The 22200-nt window shown below is 43.5% G+C and overlaps 1 protein-coding gene across 1 annotated transcript; it reads right to left on the bottom strand.

Moving 5' to 3' along the window:
• Nucleotides 1-1103: 1103 nt before the first annotated feature.
• Nucleotides 1104-15153, bottom strand: LOC311108108 (solute carrier family 22 member 6-A-like; the record flags this gene model as incomplete). Its single annotated transcript, XM_084150746.1, has 10 exons — nt 1104-1182; nt 1448-1660; nt 6651-6759; nt 10742-10953; nt 11629-11735; nt 12179-12302; nt 12716-12884; nt 13043-13197; nt 13767-13870; nt 14746-15153. 10 exons carry the CDS (start codon nt 15151-15153, stop codon nt 1104-1106), a joined length of 1680 nt encoding a protein of 559 aa, XP_084006872.1.
• Between the last annotated feature and the right edge of the window lie 7047 nt (nt 15154-22200).

Here is a 22200-nt window from a genome sequence, read left to right as displayed (position 1 = left end):
GCATCTTTGTCTTGTATAAGGGCATCCTTGTCTTGTATAAGTGCTTGTTACAGACACCACAGCTCATCTGCTGACCCTATAGAGACCTGTAACTGGGTAATCTTGGAGCTGACACTGGGTGTACTGGGGCGTCTGTGTGCTGCTAACAGCTTAGCTTCCTCCAGTGTCCGACTGCCCCATACCGGAGTCGAACCAGTGATCCTCTGCTTCGCAACACACGTCACCATCCTCCGAGACAACGTTCCACCGAAAAATATCTTATTCGATAGTTCCATCCGCAACATTTCAAGCTTGCTGTGGGGTGAGTTTATGGTACGTTCTTCACTCCGTTACATGGGCGCTTGAGATTCCATGGCTGTTTTCACACCTTGGCTGGTAGGAGGCTGCCAGCAGATGGCTAGTATTTCAACATGATTTTCTAACAAACATTCTGTGGAGCAGTTGTCCTATAGCCTGCTGTGCTGGAGAGTGCACACTTTTAAAAGACTCATCATGATCACAGATCAACATCAACTTCAAACACATTCACTTCTAAAATTGAGAGTTAGGAATGTCAAATACAGAATCCACCAAGTAAAAAAAATTATATTATCAAATAGAAAAAAAGAGTTAGCAATTCATCTTACATATGTGTGATAGTTTGCATAATTTGTTATCTATGCTCGTTCACAGTGTGGGCACTTTATACGAAATCACAATGCATGATGAACAGTAAGGCATTCGTGTGTCCATGACAGTATTTACAGAATCTGATAAATGGATATTTGGTGCATAAATGAACTTTTACTACTGTACTTTATTATCAATCAAAATGTGAACTGATAGTCACAGTAAAACATCAATATATAGTACATATTTTCAAAACAAATTAAAAAATGTATATAAAACAAAACTGTATAAAATGTCAGTTCAGTGACATCAATGTCTTATGTACGAAATAGGAAATAGCTTTACAAGTGTTCAAACACTCTTAGCAGATATCTTACAATGCACAGTTGAGTTCCTTGGAGGAATGATATTTTCCCTTAGAAGTACTCCAGATGACAGTACCACAGGTCTCAAAGTATCAGTGCGGACTGGTGCCTTGTCCCACTCCTAGTTCTTCAGTTTATGATGTCTGGGTTTCTTGTTGGACATTCCTCATAGAGGGCTGGCTTCATGTTCCCTTCCTCTGAGTCCTCACTAGACGAGACAAGCGGATATCCTTGGATTACTATTAACATTACATGAACCTACAGGTAACCCCAGTTCAGCACCGTAATAACAGTTTATAGTACAATCTGAAATGCGTGTTAACCCAAGCTAAGATGTTCACTCCTGCTTTCAAGGCTGTATCTCCAGAGCATAACATTGACAAATAAATACCAAGGAATTTAAAGTATTAAATACTATGTAATAGAATATTCTCTCGCTCTTCCCCTTCAATGGATAGAGATGGGATTCAGACCTGATGCTGGATCCCTCTACATCCTCAATGGTGTCAGCCAGGGGCTGGTGGGCTGTCTCAGGCAGCAGCAGGGTGAGGGCTGCCCCTAGCAGAGTACACAGGCCAAACAGAACCATGGGAGCATTCTTACTGACACCCCTCAGCAGGTAAATGATGGGAGCCAGGACTCCCCCTGCCCGGGCACACATGGAGCCCATACCAATCCCACTCTGCCTGTGGAGCACAGAGGAGACGTGTTCAGCCAAAATAACTTCACATTGTCGCAGTACTGTAATTAAGAATGTGCATCAAGACCTGTTCCGCCACATCTCCAAACAATTAACAACAGCTGCTCAGCTAGTCTGCTGCCTCCCTTCTTACTGTGGTTGTTTGGGTCAGAGAAATGTACACTAGGTAAATCATGGAAAACATAAGAATCTGATTTGAATGTTATGAAAATATATATATATATATTTTTACCTTTATTTAACTAGGCAAGTCAATTAAGAACAAATTCTTATTTACAATGACGGCCTACCAAGAGCCAAAAGGCCTCTTGCGGGGACGGTGGCTGGGATAAAAAATTAAAATGTAGGACAAAACACACATCATGACAAGAGAGACAACACAACACTACATAAAGAGAGACTGAAGACAACAATACAACATGGCAGCAACACATGACAACAGAGCATGGTAGCAACACAACATCACAACAACACGGCAGCAACACAACATGGTAACAGCACAAACATGGTACAAACGTTTTCCAGAAGTTCTTGAGGTTAGACCCACAGAGAAAGAACTGCTCATTAAAGTAACTAACTTTGGCTTTCCGGATAGCCTGAGTGCACTTATTTCTCATTTGCTTGAACGTCAGTCAGTCAGCCTGAATATTTGTGTGCCGAGCCTTTCGCCAAATGGTGTTCTTGAGGTGGAGTAACTCTGCCAGATAACGGTCGAACCAGGGGCTGAACCTGTTTTTAATTCTCATTTTCTTTATGAGGGTGTGCTTGTTAACAATACCACTGAAAATATAAAAAAAAGAAGGTCCAAGCATCTTTGACAGAGGGGATCAAGCTGATATTATACCAATTTACAGAGACCAGGTCATGAAGGCTTGCTCGTTAAAGTTTTTCAGCAAGAGTCTATGACAAATCAGGACAGGTCATTTAACTGAGCAGCCATTCAGAATAATCTTGTGACTTCATGCAACAGTTGTTTCAGCCCTTATCAGAAGTTCAAAAGTTAGGGTTAGGAATTAACAGACCTTTATACACCTATTGAGTCAGTGTTGACTATTGCAATGAGGAAAGACATTATTGGCATTGGTTGGTAAAAGATGTCTGTCCACATAAAAAAAAGAACACAAGCAACATTTACTATCGATATAAAATGCAATCAATAAGTATTACGAATCTTAGCTTAAGGTATCAGTAATTTTTGCAGCTCAGGTGGTAAATTAAGCTATTTCAAATACTTGTTTCGATGTCTCACTATGGATACACCTGGGCGTGTCCACAAGCTCGAAGTAACCAATCACACATCGTCTGTTCGACACAGACAGGTCGAATGGCGAATAAGGTGAGCCCCGCTCCTCCATAAAGGGAGCCACTCGCCTGCCAAACTGGTCATTCTTGCCTCTCTTCCTTGCGGAAGTGACTGTGTTCACTAAAGCTCTACTCAGTGCGACTGGATTTTTGTTTTCCTACTGAACTGTTTTCAGGCGAACAGTGAGGTTAACACTGCCGAACGTAGTACTTCAGTTCCTGTCGATAGTGTTGAGTACCAACCAAATTCATTTTCTACTCGTCAGTCTTTGTTTAGCTGGCGCCACAAGGCTAGCTATCGAGATTTGGTTAGCCATCGCTGCAAGGCTTTAGCTAACTTGGCTAGCTAGCTGCAAGGCTAGCTAACCATGCTAAGAAAGGACTAACACAGATGCTTCACGATGAGTCCTGTTACGCAGGGGTATTTTGACCCAGACGTACAGACTGATTTTCCACCCTCACTCAGAAACCATGGCCTTCTGGGCATGGCCTGTGAGGAAGAGAATCTGAATGCGACTTGCCTTCGGAGTCTTCTAGACTACCCAGGAGCCCCTTCTACACACTCACTGTATGAAACAATGGCACGTTTGCGAGAAGTGGTGTGACCAAAAACAGTTCACTGTTTAGGTCCCTCTAGCTGCTTTCTCGGCCTGTCATATAGGCTTCAACAACAACAGTTGTGTAACACTCTCTGGTGTGACATTTCATGAAGGAAGTGCGTCGCTTACGCCTAATCCCCAAGCCTTTTAGCCCTCTGTTTGGACCTGTCTATTGTGCTTGAGGCGATTTCTCAGCAAACTTTTGCCTCTGGAAAGCATGGAGTTTAAATATCTCTCTTTCAAGACGACTTTGCTGATTACCCTCTCATCCGCATAGCGAGTGAGAGTGCTGCACGCACTGCAGTCCACCATTCATACCTATAGTTGTCCCAGGGTTTTCCAAAGTAATGTTGTTACCCAACCCCGCCTTTATGCCTAAGGTCAGCGGCAATTACTATTGTCTCGTCTTACAGCTTATGGCTTTCCACCTTCCTCCCTTCAACTCTAGGAAAGAAGGGACGTTTATGTCCAGTTTGCGCGTTGCGCTTCTACTTGCACATCTACCGACTGGACGTCACTGCACCTTCAATGGTGCCAACTGTCCTCAGTGTCGGAGCCTCTGAGGGGTGATGCTGTTGGAACTACCCTGGCTTTGGAGAGCATGTCTGCATAATGGGAGTTGGCCATATCACATAGTGAGACATCAAAACAAGTTTTTGAAATAAAACTCAAGGTTACTTACGTAACCCCGGTTCTATGAGAATATAAGTGAGATGTCTCAAGAGCGCAAGGAAGAGAGGCATGCTCGAGAATGACCAGTTTGACGGATGAGTGGCTCCCTTTATGGAGAAGAGGGGGTCACCTCATTCGCCAATCGACCTGTCTATCTCCAACAGATGTTGTGTGATTGGTTACATCAAGTTTGTGGACACGCCCAGACATATCCATAGTGAGACATCTAACCCATATTCTCATAGGACTGGGTTACGTAAGTAACCTTCAGTTATCTTGCTTATGACGTACAGTGCCTTGCAAAAGTATTCATCCCCCTTGAAGTTTTTCCTATTTTGTTGCATTACAACCTGTAATTTAAATTGACTTTTATTTGGATTTCATGTAATGGACATACACAAAATAGTCCAAATTGGTGAAGTGAAATTGAAAAAATAACATGTTTGAAAAAATTATATAAACTAAATAACGGAAAAGTGGTGCGTGCATATCTATTCACCCCCTTTGCTATGAAGCCCCTAAATAAGATCTGGTGCAACCAATTACCTTCAGAAGTCACATAATTAGTTAAATAAAGTCCACCTGTATGCAATCTAAGTGTCACATGATCTGTCACATGATCTCAGTATATATCCACCTGTTCTGAAAGGCCCCAGAGTCTGCAACATCACTAAGCAAGGGGCACCACCAAGCAAGCGGCACAATGAAGACCAAGGAGCTCTCCAAACAGGTCAGGGACAAAGTTGTAGAGAAGTACAGATCAGGGTTGGGTTATAAAAAAATATCTAAAACTTTGAACATCCCACGGAGCACCATTAAATCCATTATTAAAAAATGGAAAGAATATGGCACCACAACAAACCTGCCAAAAGAGGGCCGCCCACCAAAACTCACGGATCAGGCAAGGAGGGCATTAATTAGAGAGGCAACAAGAGACCAAAGATAACCCGGAAGGAGTTGCAAAGCTCCACAGCGGAGATTGGAGTATCTGTCCATAGGACCACGTTAAGCCGTACACTCCACAGAGCTGAGCCTTACGGAAGAGTGGCCAGAAAAAAGCCATTGCTTAAAGAAAAAAATAAGCAAACACGTTTGGTGTTAGCCAAAAGGCATGTGGGAGACTCCCCAAACATATGGAAGAAGGTACTCTGGTCAGATGAGACTAAAATTGAGCTTTTTGGCCATCAAGGAAAACGCTATGTCTGGCGCAAACCCAACACCTCTCATCAACCCGAGAACACCATATCCACAGTGAAGCATGATGGTGGCAGCATCATGCCGTGGGGATGTTTTTCATCGGCAGGGACTGGGAAACTGGTCAGAATTGAAGGAATGATGGATGGCGTTAAATACAGGGAAATTCTTGAGGGAAACCTGTTTCAGTCTTCCAGAGATTTGAGACTGGGACGGCGGTTCACCTTCCAGCAGGACAATGACCCTAAGCATAATGCTAAATAAACACTTGAGTGGTTTAAGGGGAAACATTTAAATGTCTTGGAATGGTCTAGTCAAAGCCCAGACCTCAATCCAATTGAGAATCTGTGGTATGACTTAAAGATTGCTGTACACCAGCGGAACCCATCCAACTTGAAGGAGCTGGAGCAGTTTTGCCTTGAAGAATGGGCAGAAATCCCAGTGGCTAGATGTGCCAAGCTTATAGAGACATACCCCAAGAGACTTGCAGCTGTAATTGCTGCAAAAGGTGGCTCTACAAAGTATTGGGGGGGGGGGGGGGGGGGGTTGTCTTATTGTGGGGGGGGGGGGGGGGGGGGTGAATAGTTATGCACGCTCAAGTTTTCTGTTTTTTTGTCTTACTTGTTGTTTGTTCCACAAGAAAAAATATTTTGCATCTACAAAGTGGTAGGCATGTTGTGTAAATCAAATGATACAACCCCCCCAAAAATCTGTTTTAATTCCAAGTTGTAAGGCAACAAAATAGGAAAAATGCCAAGGGGGGTGAATACTTTTGCAAGCCACTGTACCTCGTCTCAACCCTCAACAACAAAATTAAGGTCACAGAGATATTGACAGAGTCAGGGAGAGGATTAACTCCAAGGATGGTTAGACTCATGTTGTGATCTAATGCTCTATCCCTGAATGATCCTGATGGAAACCTGCCCAGACATCAGCAGTCCACATTAGTCAGCAGAACACTCCGATGGTGTGTCCCAAATGGCACCCCATTACCTATGTAATGCACTACTTTTGACCAGGGTCCCCTGTAGCTCAGTTGGTAGAGCATGGCGCTTGCAACACCAGGGTTGTGGGTTCGTTTCCCACGGGGGGCCAGTATGAAAATGTATGCACTCACTAACTGTAAGTCGCTCTGGATAAGAGCGTCTGCTAAATGACTAAAATGTAAAATATATAGGGAATAGGGTGCCATTTGAGTCAGATGCTCACCTTATGACAGTCGGGAAGATCTCTGCTGAGTAGACGTAGACGATGGACAAGGAGGCGGTGATCCCAAACTTCCCCACCATAGCCAGGACAGTTCTAATAATGGAGAGATCTGTGTATATGTGGGGGGGGGGGGAGAAGTGATGGGGTTAGAGATTAAACTGATAAATAGCTGGGCTGTGTGTGTATAGCATCTGTAACTCTAGGTTACATCCATGCGAATCACTCTCCAGCATTCCTACTGGAGACCGTAACCACCTAAGTTACTGTAGTTCCTACTGGAGACCATAACCACCTAAGTTACTGTAGTTCCTACTGGAGACCGTAACCACCTAAGTTACTGTAGTTCCTACTGGAGACCATAACCACCTAAGGTAGTGGCTTCGAATATAAGGCTGACATGACTTCCATGAGGGCACCGGTGGGAGTTAATAACAACTCTACATCCAGGAGGTTACGTCTCTGACAAACTCTGGTTATAATAAATGTGGCTTGCAAACGTTTTTAAGTTTCAACCAAAAGCCAAGTTCCAAGCCACAAAGACTTTCCATTGACTACTAGCTAAGTCCTTATAAACAGGGCTATAAAACTACACAACTATGACATCATTCAAGGACTGCCATGGTTTATTTACACTGGTAAACAACTTAATTAAAGTTAACTGAAGTCTTTTCAGGGCCAGGAGGATACTGTAACTCGTCATGTACAGTCGTGGTCAAACGTTTTGAGAATGACACAAATATTAATTTTCACAAAGTCTGCTACCTCAGTTTTTATGATGGCAATTTGCATATACTGCAGAATGTTATGAAGAGTGATCAGATGAATTGCAATTAATTGTGTAATACCTTGCTAAAACCAAGTATAGAGTTTATTTGTTATAATTCATTGGTATTAGATTTAAAAGGTGATCGAATAGCTCCTGATTTGGAATGTCATTAATGCATTTCTTTTGAAGCAATGTTTAAAAAAAATGTACAAGTGAATAGGTTGGTTTACTTTTAAGTATCTCGTTAAAGTTTTGACCAATGAGGTAACTTGTTAAGTTGTGGCCAATGGGAGAGTGGACTGGTTGCGGGGAAAGAAAAGAGAGGGAAAAGGTTGAAAGAAGGGAGAGGAGAGACGTTAGTGGGGTTGGTGAAGGAAAAACTACCAAAGGAAACGATAAAGAGAGAACAAAACCATACCTACAGAGTTTTTTTGAAGGGAAATCCTGATTTTGTTTCTATAAGAGAGTGTTTATTATTTCGTTAAGAAAGACCTAGTGGAGACTGAAGCTGCCGTCGCATTGTGGAGACATTCGACATCCTAGAGGTTAGCCTAGCATCGTGCAAGACTTGGAGAGAATTGCTTGTGACGATCAACGAGTTCGGGTTTCCAACGGATGTCTGTTGCTGCTACCGAGTACTGGCTGCATTGATAGCTGTGTTCGCTGTGGATCTTGTGAGGACAGCTGCACGGAACTACTATATTTTGCTGAGGCATTATCTACGAGTAGTGAGTAACTACAAATGTGGGGTGGACTTCGGGACTTTATGTATGTCGTCATTTTTTTTTTATGAGCTCCAACGCGCCCAGGATTTAAGCAAGCTTGCAAATAATTTGGACATGGGTTGTGGAAAAATCATTGGGGTTTATTATTTTTATTTATTTTGATGTAATACATTGAAAATTTGATTAATATAGATCTTGAACCTTATTTCTGTTGTATTGGTGGAGTCATTTACTGTTTCAGTTTCATTTAATGCATAGGAAAGCATATCCTTATAATAATAACCAAGTCTATAATCATTCTATCTGAAGTTAATACCCTATTTGTCATTCACCCTAGCAAGTTTACAATAGGGATTCTTATTGGAGATGTCCTTCTCACCTAATATCCCATGCTGTTCAGATATTCTAAATAAGGTAATATTGTGAGAGTCAAATTCGAGCCTGGTGAGAGGGTTACAATTGCAAATTCCCTCTTTGCCATGAAAATGAACTTAATCCCCAAAAAACATTTCCACTGCATTTCAGCCCTGCCACAAACATGACAAACTGACATCATGTCAGTGATTCTCTCGTTAACACAGGTGAGAGTGTTGATGAGGACAAGGCTGGAGATCACTCTGTCATGCTGATTGAGTTAGAATAACAGACTGGAAGCTTTAAAAGGAGGGTGGTGCTTGAAATCATTGTTCTTCCTCTATTAACCATGGTTACCTGCAAGGAAACACATGCCGTCATCATTGCTTTGCACAAAAAGGGCTTCACAGGCAAGGATATTGCTGCTAGTAAGATTGCACCTAAATCAACCATTTATCGGATCATCAAGAACTTCAAGGAGAGAGGTTCAATTGTTGTGAAGAAGGCTTCAGGGCGCCCAAGAAAGTCCAGCAAGCGCCAGGACTGTCTCCTAAAGTTGATTCAGCTGCGGGATCGGGGCACCACCAGTGCAGAGCTTGCTCAGGAATGGCAGCAGGCAGGTGTGAGTGCATCTGCATGCACAGTGAGGCGAAGACTTTTGGAGGATGGCCTGGTGTCAAGAATGGCAGCGAGGAAGCCACTTCTCTCCAGGAGAAACATCAGGGACAGACTGATATTCTGCAAAAGGTACAGGGATTGGACTGCTGAGGACTGGGGTAAAGTCATTTTCTCTGATGAATCCCCTTTCCGATTGTTTGGGGCAATTTTTTTGTCCATTAAAATAACATCAAATTGATCAGAAATACAGTGTAGACATTGTTAATGTTGTAAATGGCTATTGTAGCTGGAAACGGCTGATTTTTTATTGAATATCTACATAGGCATACAGAGGCCCATTATCAGCAACCATCAGTCCTGTGTTCCAATGGCACGTTTCTTCTGAAACTCGCCAGTCTATTCTTGTTCTGAGAAATGAAGGCTATTCCATGCGAGAAATTGCCAAGAAACTGAAGATCTGGTACAACGCTGTGTACTACTCCCTTCACAGAACAGCACAAACTGGATCTAACCAGAATAGAAAGAGGAGTGGGAGGCCCTGGTGCACAACTGAGCAAGAGGACAAATACATTAGAGTGTCTAGTTTGGGAAACAGATGCCTCACAGGTCCTCAACTGGCAGCTTCATTAAATAGTACCTGTAAAACACCAGTCTCAACGTCAACAGTGAAGAGGCGACTCCGGGATGCTGATCTTCTAGGCAGAGTTGCAAAGAAAAAGCCATATCTCAGACTGGCCAATAAAAATAAAATATTAAGATGGGCAAAAGAACACAGACACAGGACAGAGGAAGATTGGAAAAAGGTGTTATGGACAGACGAATCGAAGTTTGAGGTGTTAGGATCACAAAGAAGAACATTTGTGAGATGCAGACCAAATGAAAAGATGCTGGAGGAGTGCTTGATGCCATCTGTCAAGCATGATGGAGGCAATGTGATGGTCTGGGGGTGCTTTGGTGGTGGTAAAGTGGGAGATTTGTACAGGGTAAAAGGGATCTTGAAGAAGGAAGGCTATCACTCCATTTTGCAACGCCATGCCATACCCTGTGGACGGCGCTTGATTAGAGCCAATTTCCTCCTACAACAGGACAATGACCCAAAGCACAGCTCCAAACTATGCAATAACTATTTAGGGAAGAAGCAGTCAGCTGGTATTCTGTCTATAATGGAGTGGCCAGCACAGTCAACGGATCTCAACCCTGTTGAGCTGTTGTGGGAGCAGCTTGACCGTATGGTACGTAAGAAATGCATATCAAGCCAATCCAACTTGTGCTTCAGGAAGCATGGGGTGAAATCTCTTCAGATTACCTCAACAAATTGACAACTAGAATGCCAAAGGTCTGCAAAGCTGTAATTGCTGCAAATGGAGGATTCTTTGACGAAAGCAAAGTTTGAAGGACACAATTATTATTTCAATTAAAAATCATTATTTCTAACCTTGTCACTGACTACATTTCCTATGCATTTTGCTATATTTCCTATTCAAACTCATTTAATGTATGTTTTCATGGAAAACAAGGACATTTCTAAGTGACCCCAAACTTTTGAACTGTAGTGTAGGTCAGGATGTGTATAAACATCTTAAAGACGTATTGACACACGGCAGAGTTTTCTATGGAATGGTCCATACCATCAGGAATGAAGATGGTTAGCAGGCAGGCTAGGCCTCCCACAGCAAGGAAGGCTAGCTGGGATATCCTCCTGGAGCGGTTCAGGGTAAAGAGGGTGATGGTCCGGGCGGGCATCTCCACCAGGCCAAAGATCAGCTGGGTCAGGTAGATGTTCATCCCAAAGTCAGAGATGTTCAGGGACAGGCCGTAATAGACCAGCACGTTGACAAACCTGGATAGACACAGAGATGGAATGGTAGAGGAAACACTGGTGAGGTAAGGGAAGGATTAATAAAACTGCTGTCACTGCAGTGAAACAAGGACTCCCTTCTTCCACTGGTTTGACAGAAGTTTACCATGCAGAGTGGAAAGATGTCTGGGAAGCAGCAATGTCTCTCTAGCCACAGACAGGATAATCGAACCCTGGCAAAATCAAGGGACTTTCTAACAGAGTAATATTACAGTATATACCTCTTGTAAACTGGATTTGATACGGAAAATAGTGCAACATTTTACAATAGTGATATCTATTGACAATGTTTTCTACATTAACACTCACTTCTCAGTGCCTGGGAAGCTATGTAAAGTATTCCCATTCAAATAATAGTCTTCCAGTGTTGCCTCAGTGAGTGATACACTGCAATTCAAATGGCTTACACAGCAAGCATAATGACCTGAGGAGGCCTTGAGAAACAGTTCTGAGAACTCCATTGGCATACCACATCAAGTGAATCAACCCATAACGGAAAGAGTAGATCAAATAATTAGTGTGTTTGATACATGAATGTTATGAATGTTTGGCAGAAACAGAAACCTCAATAAAGTGGTAGTTGATACAGTAGATTTGATCAATTCATGTTTGCCCCACGAAGAAATGTGACCTGACAATGTTCTACTGCCAACTCACCACAGGTAAAACATGATCAAAGAATTCCTCCTCATTCTTGGTGTACGGACCAGATCAATGACTGTGTATTTTTCCCTCTCCTCCATCTTCACCATGTCTTTGTACCCCTGGAAAATAAAAAGAGCATATTAGCTCTGAGCATTTCACCATGATGCTTTTCAGAAAAGGAATGAGCTCATCAATGCAAAAAGCACACCAATGCAACTCATCTAATTTGCTTGTCCCACATGCCTACACAGCATAGAGGGATAACATGCAAAGCGCTTTAATATGCTCAGGCTTTGGCGGTATTGCTCTCAACATTGCTTGTACATAGAAGCATTGTTTTGCAAGTGCTTTAATCGAGGCTGTTGGAATTTCATAATGATCAATGATAGCTTAATCTCGTCCACCAGCCTGCTCTTTCTCTCTTTAGCAATTAGCCTTGGGACAAAGTTAATGATACTGTATTAGCTTCACACAAAAAAAACACACCTGATCCTCAAGGTCCTCCTGAGTCCAGTTATGTGTGTGTGTGTGTGTGTGTGGGCGTGGGCATGCGTAACCACACCTGACATATCTCTGTGTCCTCCTGCAGGGGTTTGCCGTTCATCAGAGCAGCTTTCCTGATCAGATTCATGGCCTCCTCGTTCCTCTGGTTGGCCATTAGCCACCGAGCCGACTTCGGTAGGGCCCTAAGAATTTAGAGGAAAGGTGTTAAACTGACCCACACACATAAACAACATGGGAACATGGGAACAAGATATATAAACACGAAGATACATTTCGTCATGAGGTAGGATGTAGGCCAATACTAGTACTAAAATATCAACAAAAAAATAAAATAATTTGGTACTATGCACACAATTTTGCAACTTATATATACTTTAGGTATTCCCAAATGGAATTCAATGACCCATCTGGTTTTGATTATTGATGAAAAAAGAGGGTTCCTCTTCATTCTCTTTCATTTCTTCTTTAGTGAGTTGGCTTGCTAGCCTGGAATCCAAACTGAATTATCCTTTCACTTCACTGAAGATATTGAAAGTGAGTGATATTCCGTTTGTATTTCAGGCTACAGGCGTGCTGCAGGCGGTCAGTGACTCACCAGATGTAGAAGATGAAGAGGAAGCCTGGTGCTGAGATGGCCAGCTGGAGCTTGCGCCAGTCTCTGATGAGGTAGGCCAGGCCTGCCAGGGTGATGTAGCCGAACCCAAAGAAGTAGTCGGTGATGATCCCAGCTAGCATCCGGTGCTTTGATCCTGTCCACTCTGTGCCTGGGGGGAACAAACAGAACAGTATAGAGAGCATAAAACTAACACCTTATGATCTTAATTTTTTCTCAGATCACAAGTCAATAACTTTACGAATGTGTGTGTGTATGTGTGTGGTGTGTATGAGAGAGACAGTGAGAGGGAACGAGAGAGAGACGAACCTAAAACAAATGCGTTCATGATGACAGCAGAAATAGTGGTTCCAACCACAAAGCGCAGAAAGACATAAATGTAGAAATTTGGGGCGAAAGCAGCACCAACCCCAAAGGTTGACTGAATAGCCAAACCAACCAGGATTATGTTCCTGCGTCCAAACCTGAAACAAGAAAGAGAGCGATTATACCTTTTCAAATGAATAGAACTTGTTTCACTTGAGGTGTCCTCACTCACGGTACTGTACGGGTGTGTTGAGAATGAATTGGACTGTTAGGGAGTGGGACGTGCTGCAAATTAGTTGCACTCTTTAAAATACCCAGTGTTAAATGCTTCAAATACTTTTGACTTGACTGGCCAACAAGAGCGCATTTCAAATAAAATCACTGCCGCCGCCTATAAATATCAATGAATAAGACAGCTAGTACTGAAATAGTCTGTGCAGACATTTTGTCTGTGTACTTTCTATGAATAATCCTAGATACACAAATAAAATATACTAGCAAATGAACATAGCAATACAAGCTGCAAAGTGTTCATTGAGCTACATTTTTGTTTTGACTTTCTCCCTCTTTATATTTGTTTTATCATGACCCTCTATTACATTTGTGACCTACCTACAATACATGTTTCATGGATCCTCTTCATTGTATTTGAACCAAGCTAATTATACATTTGATAAAACATACATAAGTATCAATGGTGGAAGACGCATAGTTGTTTTATACTTACTTATCAGCTAAGGAACCAAACAGCACAGCGCCAACCAGAAGACCAAACATGTAGATTGAGGAACCAATGTTGTTCAGATTGGCATTTTCACACACCAGATCCCACTGTCAAGGACAGAGGGTTCAAATTAGTTAAAAGCTACATCATATTGGCAAGCCCATCTGTATTTTCACCTACATTCTTTATAAACCATGTACTAGGTATAAGATTTCAGATTTCAAATTATACTATATCCCTGTTACCAGTGTTTTGTCCTTGATTGACTATACATAGACTATTACACTGTGAAGGTTCACACTTGTACAACACTGTAACTGTATTTTGACTGTGGTGTAATACTCCTTTGCCCCTGTGAGCACCTCGCTTCTCAACAGATTCCATCTAAACGTCCTTCAGGACTCTGACATCAATCAGTGTGGAATGTGACAGAAAATATGAGTTATTATCAATCATAAAGACAGCCTCCAACAGTGGGCCTCACAGTGGAGGTCTGATCCTAGTGTTTGTAAATCATAACAGATTCTGATGGCTGGGACCATTCCACTATGGTTACTGTCGCTGTGTGAGGGTTGACACACGGCACGTGAGGGTCCGTCCCAAGCAGCACGGGACCCAATCAGTGCATTCCAGTTACATAGCCCCCCCCCCCCCCCCAACCCTGCTCCACATGTAATAGTGTGTCAAGGGGGGAGTGAACTGCACTGGCCAGGGAGAGAGGACGCCTGCACCACAGGAGTCCATCTCACAACCCTCCACTCTCCAGCAACCCAGACTAGCTCCGGCTCAGATATCACCACCGCTACACTGTTACATAGTAGCGAAAATGCTTCTGGGGAAAAATGAGTTCCACATTACAGACTGCAGAGGAGAATGTGGAACAGAGGGTATTGATCACGTTTGAGCCCCCCAGCCCCCCAGACAGAGAACGAGCGCTTGTCCTGCCCGTCATGTCTGTTCTACTGCACCACCACTTACTCACCTCGGTTGCCACGGTGCTTTGGAAGGTCTCCTTGCTGAATTCCCATCTCCCTCGGCAACCCCCGGTGTCGTGGCCATCGCTAAGGGCCAGGGCGGTGCTGTGATTCAACTGGGCTAGCGGGGTGCCAGGAACCCCCCCAGGGGCAGAGCAGGACAGGTCAGGGTCACCATCTGGGCCCGTCACCAGGCTGAAGTTGAAGTTGGATGCGCCTGAGCTGGCGGCCAAGGGCCAGGTGGTGTTGGTGGAGCGACAGAGATGAGGGGGGACGGCCCCCGTGAAGACGGATATCAGCATGTGGAACGCCAGAAGGATCTGGGGGAGGCAAATCCACACATACAGGATCTTCTGGAACTTGCCAAAGCCACCGATATGAGAAAGAATCTCGTCAAAATTCATGCTTCTTTCCATAGCTGCTGTTCCAATGCAGACGCTACCCTAATGTATCACCACAGATACAAGAGGTCCAACAGAACAGTACTCTCTCAAGTTGCCACCAAAGATCTTAAACTTCTGAATGGACTGAGAGTGGAACAGAAGGCTGAGAGGCAGCTGACACCTCACAGAGCTCAGGATAAACTACAGATGCTGGTTTGTGTAAATCTCATTCAGTCCTCATTCAGATGAAGTCACACCTGTCTGTGGTGTAGTAAACCCTGAGCGCAGGCAGGCTGCTGCTGCTGTCTGCAGTGTTGTGAACTCGCCGCACTGCACTTGCAAGGTAATATAACCATTCTGTACAGGGAGGGAGGGACCTGGATCCTGGGGGTGGAGTCTCAACTCAGAGGGAGGAGCTGCTCTTTGTGCTGCTGAGTGACTGCATTTGTTTAAATCTCTATATATCTCTCTCTCTCTCGCTCCCTCTCTCTCTCTGTGTATTTGCATGGTGAGAGCCAGAAACAGTGGGAATAAGTCATATATAAGCCCATTACACATAACATATAGAGATAAAGTGAAGACCAATTCTCAAATGTGACAGAGTGAATCAAATTTCAAGAGGGATGCACAATAGAAGTCAACCTTAGCCTAAAGTTATCACCCAGACAACTCCTTAAAAAGTGTGTGTGTGTACAGGTATATGTGTGTTATTGCTTTACGGTACATGTTTTCAACAATCAAATTCCTAACAATGACGTGGGAATATTTTGAAGGTCAGCTATAAATCCACTTGCCTTCCCCCTGGGACACTACAGTTGCAAAACACCATCAAGTGCCCTCAGTGGAAAACTAATACAGCTCTAAAGAAATGCAGATTCCCTCTGGCATCCAATGATTCATCTGACATAGAGATGCCAACAGGGGAGAGCTGGCTAAACTGGCCAGACAAAAGCAACAGATTAATGCCATGGGAAGAAGGGATTAAGATTTGACCCCCTGACATCAATGAAAGAGCTGTATTCTGGCAACTCCATAATTACCCATCATCCCGGCTCCCATTCCTCTGTTTTATCATTTTATCCTTTCCCCTGTTGTGGTGTCACATGTTTGAACACGGCAAGCGCTCTTTTCTCTCAGTGAGCTGCAGCCCATCGCTCTCAGCGGACATCCCAAATCACAACCATTTATCAAAATGAAATGGAACACCCAGGGGTAAGCGGAGAGGGGCTGATGTTCTGCATTCTTTTGAGAGGTGTGGGGCTCCAGTACCGGGTTCTCGTACTGTGCTAGGACAATACACAAAACACAAATGCAAACATCTACAGTATATGACCCCTCCTAAACGACAACATTAAATGAATGAATGAATGACAACATTGCAGCCAGGGAGGGACTCAATAAAGTCGGGATGTTGAAATGGCTGCCACTGACTATCATTATCATACTCACATGTGAAACTCAGCATGTGAAGTTTTCCTGTGTCTAAAGTGATTTAGGTTGCGTTTAGACAGAAAGACCAATTCTGATATTTTTTCCACTAATTGGTCTTTTGATCAATCACATCAGATATTTTTTGCATCAGACCTTTTTCAGCGGTGATCTTATTTGTTGAAAATAATTTCATTGAAATAACGTTGAAACAACGTTGATTCAACCAGTGTGTGCCCAGTGGGTATGCATTAGATCCTGTAAATGGCAGTGTTGTGAATAGGCAACATACAGTGAATTGTTTCTGTGTCTGGTACGTGGAGAGGAGAACAGGAAGCCAATGAGTGACAATTTGTTTGTTTATTGTTTATCCCTGATACGGATCAAATGTGGAGTGCCATAAAGGGCAAATGCCTTCTTCATAAAGATGACAACAAACAAATATGAAGTCAATTAATGACAAGGAAAGCCAAATACTGAACAAAAACATAATCGCAACATGCAACAATTTCAACGATTTTACTGAGTTACAGTTCATATAAGGAAATCAGTCAATTGAAATAAATAAATTAGGTCCTAGTCTATAGATTTGTTGTCCCACTCCTTTCAATGGCTGTGCGAAGTTGCTGGATATTGGCGGGAACTGGAACACGCTGTCGTACACGTCGATCATCTGACATGTCCGGTGAGTATGCAGGCCATGGAAGAACTGGGAAATGTTCAGCTTCCAGGAATTGTGTACAGATCATTGCGTCATGGGGCCGTGCATTATCATGCTGAAACATGAGGTGATGGTGGCGGATGAATGGCATGACAATGGGCCTCAGGATCTCGTCACGGTATCTCTGTGGATTCAAATTGCCATTGATAAAATGTCATTGTGTTCATTGTCCGTAGCTTATGCCAGCCCATACCATAACCCCACCTCCACCATGGGGCACTCTGTTCACAACGTTGACATCAGCAAACCGCTCGCCCACACGACACCATACCAGCTGTCTGCCATCTGCCCGATACAGTTGAAACTGGGATTCATCCGTGAAAAGCACACTTCTCCAGCGTGCAAGTGGCCATCAAAGGTGAGCATTTGCCCACTGAAGTCGGTTACGACGCCGAACTGCAAACCCTGGTGAGGACGACAAGCACGCAGATGAGCTTTCCTGAGACTGTTTCTGACAGTTTGTGCAGAAATTCTTCAGTTGTGCAAACCCACAGTTTCATCCGCTGTCCGGGTGGCTAGTCTCAGACGATCCCGCAGGTGAAGAAGCCGGATTTGGAGGTCCTGGGCTGGCGTGGTTACATGTGGTCTGTGGTTGTGAGGCCGGTTGGACGTACTGCCAAATTCTCTAAAACAACGTTGGAGGCGGCTTATGGTATGGTAGAGAAATTAACATTAAATTCTCTGGCAACAGCTCTGGTGGACATTCCTGCAGTCAGCATGTCAATTGCACGCTCCCTCAAAACTTGAGATATCTGTGGCGTTGTGTTGTGTGACAAAACTGCACATTTTAGAGTGGCCCGTGTAATGATCATGCTGTTTAATCAGCTTCTTGATATGCCACACCTGTCAGGTGGATGGATTATCTTGGCAAAGGAGAAATGCTCACAAACAGGGATGTAAACAAATTTGTGCAGCTTTTTGTGCATATGGAACATTTCTGCAGTCTTTACATGTTTACATGTTGCGTTTATATTTTTGTTCAGTATAAATGGTCTACAAGAAACAGTGATGGCTGTGAAATCGAAAGCTTTCAATCATGGATGAGAGTGACAAAAACAAAAATGCTATCAGCTTCAGTGGAAATGCCCACTATCAGTTCACGTTACAGAGAGCGAGGTAGATTGATTACATTTAGCTGGCATCTGTTTGGACCTTCGTGCTCAGAGGAAAAGTGAACACCGTTCATCAACACTTCTGATCACTGGAAAAATAGCTACCTGTAGTACAGAGAACATACTGACCGTTGTTCAATGGGGAAGTGGGGATTTCTTAACGGAAACTTCGTCTTTGAGTGAGCTGGATATTGCAGGCAACGGTATGACATCACCAGGACAGGAATAAAAACCTTAGTAAAGTGGCAAACAGCTGGGCCAGTGAATGGCAAATGGCTATTTCCAGTAAATAACGTTGGGCAGATCTGTCACAGACCTGGAGTGGCTGGGTGGTCGGCCGTGGGCAGTGGGCATTGGGAATTGGGCAGCGGTCTGGAGTAGGTTTAATGCAGATGAAGCCAATGCCATCCGCTCCCGGACACAACACTCCATATACTCCTAGAATGTCAGACAAGGCACCAAAATCTCAGCCAAGCAGGCCAGAGAACCTGAATATTCTGTTCTCCAGGTGAGCTGAAACTCTACAAAGGTCTTAGAGTCAGAAATAAACCCTATCAGAAGTCACCCTCAATAAAATAGACCACATATCAAATCTGGGTCAACCTACAGGTTCCCAGAGAGAGTGACTTGCTGAGGCACACCCGTGATTTAAGGGTTTAATAGTGGAAAAAAATAGTGGAAAAAAGCTACAGTCTTAGTTGTTGCAGTAAATAAAGAGGTTTGTGGTAAGAAGAGGGAATGAAGAAGGAAATTCCACCAATGTGACCAAAGTGGAAAGTAGCGTATGCTAAATTATTTAGACCCCAAAAATAAAATAAAAACTATTTAGACTGGTTTACAGACCAGTGAGCTGGAGCAGGCCCCATCCACGGAGGGCTGGATGGGGAAAGAGCTGTGTAGAGGTTATCATAAACTACATTGACCCATAGGCAAGAGTTCTCTTCTCCAACATTGTCCATACTCGTCTGCTGCCATCTACACAGGTAAATGTACTTTAGATGGAATGCAAGGACATTGGATCCTTCTGCAATTATTTTATCTCACCAGAGTACACAACAGAGCATCTGCAACACAATGGATGATAGCTGTGGTCACTTGTGGAGAATGAGGAGTAGAAAGGGCATATTTGACCTCAGAATGTAAGTGACAGACTCATTGAGAGGGACACCTTCTTTTCAAACACATACATGTATACCAGGGCTGTTCAATGTTGGTCCTGGAGGCCTGAAACACTTCTGGTTTTCATCTTAATCAACTAATTCAGACCTGGAACACCAGGGGAGTGCAATTAACTACCAGGTAGAAACACAAACCATAAGTGTTTCGGCCCTCCAGGACTGACATTGAACAGCCCTGATGTATACTAACATTTTACATTTAAATGTTTTAATGTTTTCTCAATTAGCAGATGCTGTTATCCAGAGTGACTTACAATTAGTGCATTAATCTTAAGATAGTTAAGTGAGACAACAACACATCACAATCGTATCATGTACATTTTCCCTCAACAAAGTGTTTATCAGAAAAGTCAGTGCCAGTAGGAAAAGTTAAGTGCCTTTTCTACTAACTGGAAAGTCTGCGTTTGCAGATGAGACGTCCCTTGTTGACTTGTAGATGCCCCTCAGGTAACTCAGGACCTGTGCACATGGTTTCCATGTGTTTGATGCCATTCCATTGGCTCCATTCCATCCATTATCATGAGCCGTCCTCCCCTCAGCAGTCTCCACTGGTCTGGACAGTCAATAAAATGACATGGCATACCTGTCATTCCACAGGGGAGGTAATACAGTGGTTACCCTCATACATATCCCTTTTCTCTCCCAATGTTTACTGATAAGGACTGTCACCCATTGTATGTATGGCTCCCTGCCACTGCTCAGCCACTTCAGGGGAGGAGGGGAGGAGGGGAGCAGGGGAGGAAGAGAGGGGAAGGGATGAGGAAAGGAGGAGAGCAGATTATTTATTCCCTGAATTCCGTTAATTGGAGACCCCTGGATGCAGCCCGGAGGTGAGGGAGTCCGGGATGTGGACATGAAACAATGGGTTAAGGATCTGGTTAAGGCTAGGGTTGATCGAGAATGTGGCTATGACTCTAGGGTTAGGGTTGTGGTTGAGGTTAGGGTTGTACCGGGATGTGGATATGAAGCTTGGGTTAGGGTTAGAGTTGAGGCTAGTGTTGAACCGGGATGTCGATATGACTCTAGGGTTAGGGTTGTATCGGGATGTGGATATGAAGCTTTATTTAGGGTTAGGGTTGAACCGGGATGTGGATATGAAGCTTGGTTTATGGTTAGGGTTGAACTGGGATGTGGATATGAAGCTAGGGCTAGGTTTGTGGTGGAGGGTTAGGGTTGAACTAGAATGTGGACTTGAAGCTAGGGTTAGGGTTATGGTTGAGGCTGGGGTTAGGGTTGAACAGGAATATGGACATGAAGCTAGGGTTACGTTTAGGGTTGTAAATTAGCCTAGGCCAGTCGTGTGTGGATGGGAAGCCTCTGCCTGAATCTTTTAGGGTTAGGGTTAGGGTTATAAATTAGCTTGGGCTAGTCGTGTGTGGATGGGAAGCCTCTGCCTGAATCTTTTAGGGTTAGGGTTAGGGTTAGGGTTATAAATTAGCTTGGGCCAGTCGTGTGTGGATGGGAAGCCTCTGCCTGAATCTTTTAGGGTTAGGGTTAGGGTTAGGGTTGTAAATGAGCTTAGGCCAGTCGTGTGTGGATGGGAAGCCTCTGCCTGAATCTTTTCATGACAATTTCCACCTTTTCTTCTCGTCTTTATCTTTTAAGATTCTTTGAATGATGTGTTTCAAGGATAACTACTAATAATGTTAATGTATGTTATATCTATAAAACAATACATTTGTAATTTTAATTTAATTAATATACTAGTCAAATCGTGGGGGGAAATGTGGGGAATCTTTGGTTAGCCTGAGGGCCCTGAAGATCGACACATGAACATTCCTTTCATAACCCATAAACCTTTCATAAGTTGCGTTATGTGAGGATGCGTCACACTACCGCCAAAGCATCATGCTGTTAATTCTTCAGTCCAGCATACAGTATTTCTAACCACAGATGGTTTCTATAACTAAACCCACTTCTAGCAACTGTCAAAGGCATTTTCTTCACTGTGTTTAAGTGGGAGATGATGTGAAAGGTGTGTGTAATTGATGAGTGGCTGAGAGCGGAGTGGCACAGCTTGGGACAGGAATGTCCCCTAAGGCCCTCCTGTCTAGGGGACCTGTCAGACAGCTGGCTCCTAGGAGGAGGAGAGGAGGAGGTGGCGCTCTGTTTCAACATTTATGAAAGCAGTCAGAAAGGTTTTATAAACATTTTTGTGAAGTTGTTTGAGTGATCACCTACGGCGTAAACAGAAGTGTGAATAATTGTGCTGTAACTGTCAAGTTCAAGACACCGGGTCATATATTTAATTAAGTGACAGTAAAAAGAACTACTCTGTTTGAACACCAGAGACATTTACTGCACAATAAAGTTCATGAAAGAAGCTCTGGCCTGAACGTGGGACATTTTGATTGGTCCATTTTGTGTCTTTATGTAAAAAGCATATGAGGTCATGTTGCCTTAGGTTCTGTAGGAGCTCTTTATGCACCAATCACAAATCCCCAATGGTTGTTTGTAGTATAAGATTCCCTCAGATTGCTCTGAGTGCCCCCTTGTGGTAGGAGAAGTATATTTTATGCAACAGGCAGTTACAAAACTCTTGGCAGGGTTACTATTTCAAGACCTTTGGAATGTTTTGCTGCCATGCACTGGCCATAAGAGAAAAGCTTTCATAACTCCATACGCTATACATATATTTGAT

The sequence above is a fragment of the Coregonus lavaretus genome (genome assembly GCF_964263955.1).
Source record: "Coregonus lavaretus genome assembly, chromosome: 33".
NCBI classification, from domain to species: Eukaryota; Metazoa; Chordata; class Actinopteri; order Salmoniformes; family Salmonidae; genus Coregonus; species Coregonus lavaretus.
Note: the sequence above shows the minus strand (reverse complement) of the source record. Positions and strands in the feature narration are given on the sequence as shown.